The 4822-nt window shown below is 39.8% G+C and overlaps 1 protein-coding gene across 1 annotated transcript in view; it reads right to left on the bottom strand.

The window, feature by feature from the left end:
• Positions 1–1014: 1014 nt before the first annotated feature.
• Positions 1015–4822, bottom strand: part of LOC121521174 — a 7651-nt gene continuing 3843 nt past the window's right edge. Inside the window, exons 2-8 of the mRNA XM_041804929.1 lie at positions 3798–3962; positions 2847–2912; positions 2289–2609; positions 1674–1964; positions 1357–1449; positions 1242–1273; positions 1015–1107 (exon numbers count right to left, since the gene is read on the bottom strand). Coding sequence (XP_041660863.1) covers positions 1015–1107; positions 1242–1273; positions 1357–1449; positions 1674–1964; positions 2289–2609; positions 2847–2912; positions 3798–3962 — 1061 coding nt within the window. The remainder of the gene's footprint in view (positions 1108–1241; positions 1274–1356; positions 1450–1673; positions 1965–2288; positions 2610–2846; positions 2913–3797; positions 3963–4822) is intronic.

Here is a 4822-nt window from a genome sequence, read left to right as displayed (position 1 = left end):
TTTCACCAGTTTGTTCAGATGCCCTGCATCCTTGTGTTTTACACTGCCTCCACAGCAGACTGTAGCATAAAAACAAAACACTTGCCACCACAGACTGATAAAACATCTGCAGCATCTTACTGCAGATGTCTATTGATCGGAGTCTTCTCAGGCAAAAGAGGTGGCTCTGCCCCTTTTTGTATACATGAAGTCTATATTTTTTCAGAGTTTGTTCAGAGTAGTTTTAAAACAATGAAAGAGTAATATATTCACAATTCACAGAGCTAACATGCAGGAATGCTTTTTTGAAGTTGTTGTTAAAACTTTTGACTCCAAGATCAGCTATAGAAGAAACATACAGTCCAACATTTACAACCAAATCTGTATTGCTTAAATGTTTATATTTTGTCAGTGTCGGACATTTTCAAAGACCTGATGCTGCCATGATTGTCCTCTCTTTAAGTCAGAGCCATGGGATGTTGTAGACTGTCTGTTTTAATGGCATGTCGAAAAAAATAACCCCTGTTTGTAAACCAGAGAGGAAAAATGCTGTCAGCAGTAACGCATTAATCACAATTAATAAAGATCCATAATTGTGCTTTTTTGAAATATATTAATGCATGACTTATTTCTGTTTCAGCACACTTTGGTTAAGCCACATCAGCGTCTCAGGCAGTGTTCTGTGGCAGTTACTGACAGTTGTTGTTAGATTTAAAGCTAGCCAGGAGTTGTAGTTGAGACTGAGGTCTTCTTTTTTGTCTTTTTCTTGATGGAAATTTCCTGTTCTTTCTCTCAAACGTGTCCTGGACTGTCCATTTTCTTTGTTGCCATAAGTTTCAAGTAAGTTGCTGTCAGCTTAATTGTGAAATAACTCTACAATTCCAAGATACATCTCAAGAGTGCATCTTTCTTGCTGCCAAATGCCCTGGTTGCCTGGCAACAGAAACAAAATAGTGGAATTTTAAACTTCAACAACAACAGGAGATTAATCACAATGAAACAGAAACAGAAAATCATATTTGACTTTCTCTTGACTTAATCTTGATCTTGAAGTTGTTGCAGTTCGATGGAAGCAGCACCAAATGCTTCATCATTTTCATAGTTGGCTTCAATGACATCCTCATGCATCTGTGAAATACAACACAACACATGAGATTCAAAACAACAAGAGTCAACAGAGCAAACTCTGCAGAGTCCATCATCTCAGAGGTTTCATCAGTCAGAAGAAATGTCACACATGGTAGGAGTTAGTTTAAACTCACGCTGGTTTCTTTACGCCGTGGTTTGATGTTACCTGGAAGTAAATAGCAGCATTAATGTTTTACATATGATTAGTTTGAACTATTTCTGCCACATTGATGGTGTTTATTTCCTCACCTCTGAGGGTGAAGACCAAAACAGTGCTCACGATCATCAAAACAAGAGCTGAAATACGCAGAACCAGCATGATGGAGCTCAGAGGAGACCAGTCTGTTGAAGTTTTATGAGAAAAAGAAACATTCATAAGTGAATAATTGTAACTGAACATGTAAGGATATCTGTTAGTTAAGAAGGCTCTGATTAAATTATTAACCCTGGCATTCTGGTCACCACAGTGGCAGCTCTTTAGAAAACATCTTCTACCCTACACTTCTATCTGTCTCGTCATCTGTTTTGTTCTACAGATCTTGTTGAAGCATAAATAATGGTCCTACCTGTGAAGACAGGTGTGTAGTCGGCCTGTATCTCCACATTGTTCTCCTCATTAACAACCTGGCAGGTGAATGTCTTGTTGTGTCCGCTCTGACGAGTCACAGTCAGGTCAGAGAAACAGCCTTCATCTCTGAAAGTCTCTGTAACACCGTCAGTAATCTCAGCTCCTGTCTCATTCACCCAGAGGAGACGGTATGGTGGACAAAGACGAAGATCTCTGAATCTGAACAGAGAACACTCTAACTGGAGTTCATTGTTGCTCGTTGGATCAGAGTCTGTCGGTTTTGGAGAGACTGAAGGAAAAAGATCAAAATCTCAATTTAAAAATATTTGACATCTGAATTTAAGTTTGTGACTTCCATACATGACTCTGACAAGTCTCTTCTCATCTTTGTCCTGTTTAGCATACCAACCAGGACTGAAGTAGGACTAAGATCTGGTAATGAATGCTAATTTAGAAAGTGACCATTAGATAGAAGAGGAAGGTTAAGCCCACATATCAGATATCTGCTGGCTACACTGGAAGTCTAAAGTCTTGTCTGTCAGATGATAACTGATGTTTCTGAGGTTGAGTGCTGTGCAATACTTTAAACTGATGATAATGAAATGAGACTTACTTAAAAACAGACTGAGATACACTCTGACGCTGTAACGATCATCATAATTACGGTGACACGTGTAGAGACCAACATCCTCATCAGTGACACGTTTGATGATCAAAGAACAGTCGGAGTCCAAACTCAGCCGACCAGCTCGGAGGGACCTGGGATTAACCTTTCCTTCGTTGGCCTCAGTAAAAGCCTCTGATGAAGCTCTGCTATAAAACCAGGACATGTCAGAGCATGGGAGAGGTCCAGAGGGGGACGGAGTACCACAGGGCAGGGTGACGTCTTGTTCAGGTAGGGAGAAGTGATAGAAGTCTGTTTGACTGCTGCGTACTGGAAAGAAAGAGAGAAGAGGCTGAAAACATCAGGGGCTGAGCTCCATTTGAGTCAGAAATGATTCTGAAATATAAATCAAGAGAGCAAAATCACAAACATTTAATCCTAACATTGAAGAGTTTTAACTCTTAGGAGTCAAAGAGCCACTGTCAGGAAAAACACTCCTGCATCACTGAAGTCTACAAGTTTGTTGTAGATTTTCATAAGTGGGTCATGTTGAGTCTCCCTCCTTACCTGGACCCTTGATGCTGTCACACAGGTTGTCAGTGAGACTGGTGAAGAAGCAGATCATCAAAGTCACTGACGTAGTACACGTGAGTGTCATGTGGGTCAGAGGCGATGGACTTCAAATAATTCACATGAGCACCATCCACACCTGAGAGAAAACTGTGGTTGTACGTTGAGAAAGAAGAATTTTGACGACCAAATTCTAACATACAAATGAACAAACTGTTTAAAGTAAAGTTTTCCCAATATCTCATTATTAACCAAAGATCTATTTACAATAGAACATACACAACACAAGCATTTGTGAAGATTTCTCTTGTGTTCAGTAAAGTCCACACTGTGCAGTTTCAGAGAAGCTCTGTGGTTCTTCTAGAACCTTCTGTTTCACCATGTGGAGGCTGTAATCCTGTCAGCTGAAATACGTCAGTTTAACTTTGAACTCATGATGGTGAAGTGAAGACCAACAGCCTGTGAGTCATGCTGCCACCTCCACCGGCCACCTGAGAGACTTTTTCACCAGGAACTTCACTCCAAACCACTTAATGGTTCCCGTATCCCATTTGAAGGGCTTATCATCTAAAAGCAAGAACCTTTTAGTTATAGGAACTTCTCACCAGGAACATAATGGCTCCTGTACCCCATTCTAGGTGTTTTTCACCCAAAAGTGAAAGGAACTTTCAGTTACAGTAATTTCTCTCCAGGAATGTAATGGTTCCTCTGACCCCATTTTAGGGTGTTATCATTCAAGAGTTTCCCTTTATTTATTTGTCTTTTTGTAAATCACTTTGTGCTACATTGTTTTGTTTGAAAAATGCTAAACACAGTTTTATTGATTGATTTTCAAGTCATTATTTTTGTTACCTTAAGTATGCTTCTGACATGTTACAAAATTTTCAAACCTTGTTATATCTCTGAATTCTCTTAACTATGATGACAAACACTCAGTAAAAATTTCACCGATGGTGTACAGCTCAGTGCCGTTATCCCTCAGATTTTGTGACGGCATGTCAACGTCATCGAAGGAGTCTCCATCTGTAAAGAGGATGCCAATTTTTCGTGAGTCCTCTCGCATCCCAACCTCAGGTTTGAAGTTTTTCTCCAGGATGTGTGTCAGAGCCTGTCCTGTAAGAGAGGAGGTCAGAGGTTATTCAGTCGCTCAACTCTTTTCTGTTCTTTTAATTATTCTTTTAATACCAATACAAACCAACTGCTATGAACAACCAACGAAGAAGAGGAAGAAGCAGACACAACAGAAAGGTTAGTTTCAGTTAGCTTCTTCTCTCTGTTCCCCACCTCTCTGTACTATTTTTTTTGAAAGCCCCAGGATGTGAGAGCAGAGAGGGTCTTAAAATGAATGAATGAATGAATGAATGAAACCTTTATTGCCCCGGAGGGAATTTGTCTTGCACAAAGAGCGTATAAAAACACAAACTACAAAAGACATCAGCAACCACACAGGACAACATATAATAACATGAACAGCAAGTCATAATAAAAATAAAAATACTTGTAATAAATAATGATGTACAGCATTAAGCATTGTATGATACTATGTGAAACAGATCAAATGTCGGGTCTTTAAAGTGCAGAGTGTCAAGTTCACATTGTGTGCTCAGAGTTTATTTAACAGCTGGATGCTCCGTGGTATAAAGGATGCCTCTTTTAGTTCCCATTCTGGGCATCCTGTACCTGCGTCCTGAGTTTAAGAGTTCAAATTCAGACCAGAGGGGATGCTGTGAGTCTGCTGTGATCTTGTTGGCCAGAGTCAGTGTGTGTCACTCTGTCAAAGAAGTGATGCACTACATCTGTTCTCCTGCTATCTTTGTGCCTATTTTAACTATCTTGTCCAGTTTGCTTTTGTTTTGTAGGGACAATGCTCCTCCCCAGCACTGGATACAAAAAATTAAGACACTTTCAATAAAGCTTTGATAAAACAATTTCAACATGGTGCGTCCACATCAAAGCTCCTCAGTTTCCTTAAA

Source organism: Cheilinus undulatus, linkage group 14 (assembly GCF_018320785.1).
Source record: "Cheilinus undulatus linkage group 14, ASM1832078v1, whole genome shotgun sequence".
NCBI lineage: Eukaryota > Metazoa > Chordata > Actinopteri > Labriformes > Labridae > Cheilinus > Cheilinus undulatus.
The sequence above is the reverse complement of the archived record's forward strand: the minus strand, read 5'-3'. Positions and strand labels throughout refer to the sequence as shown.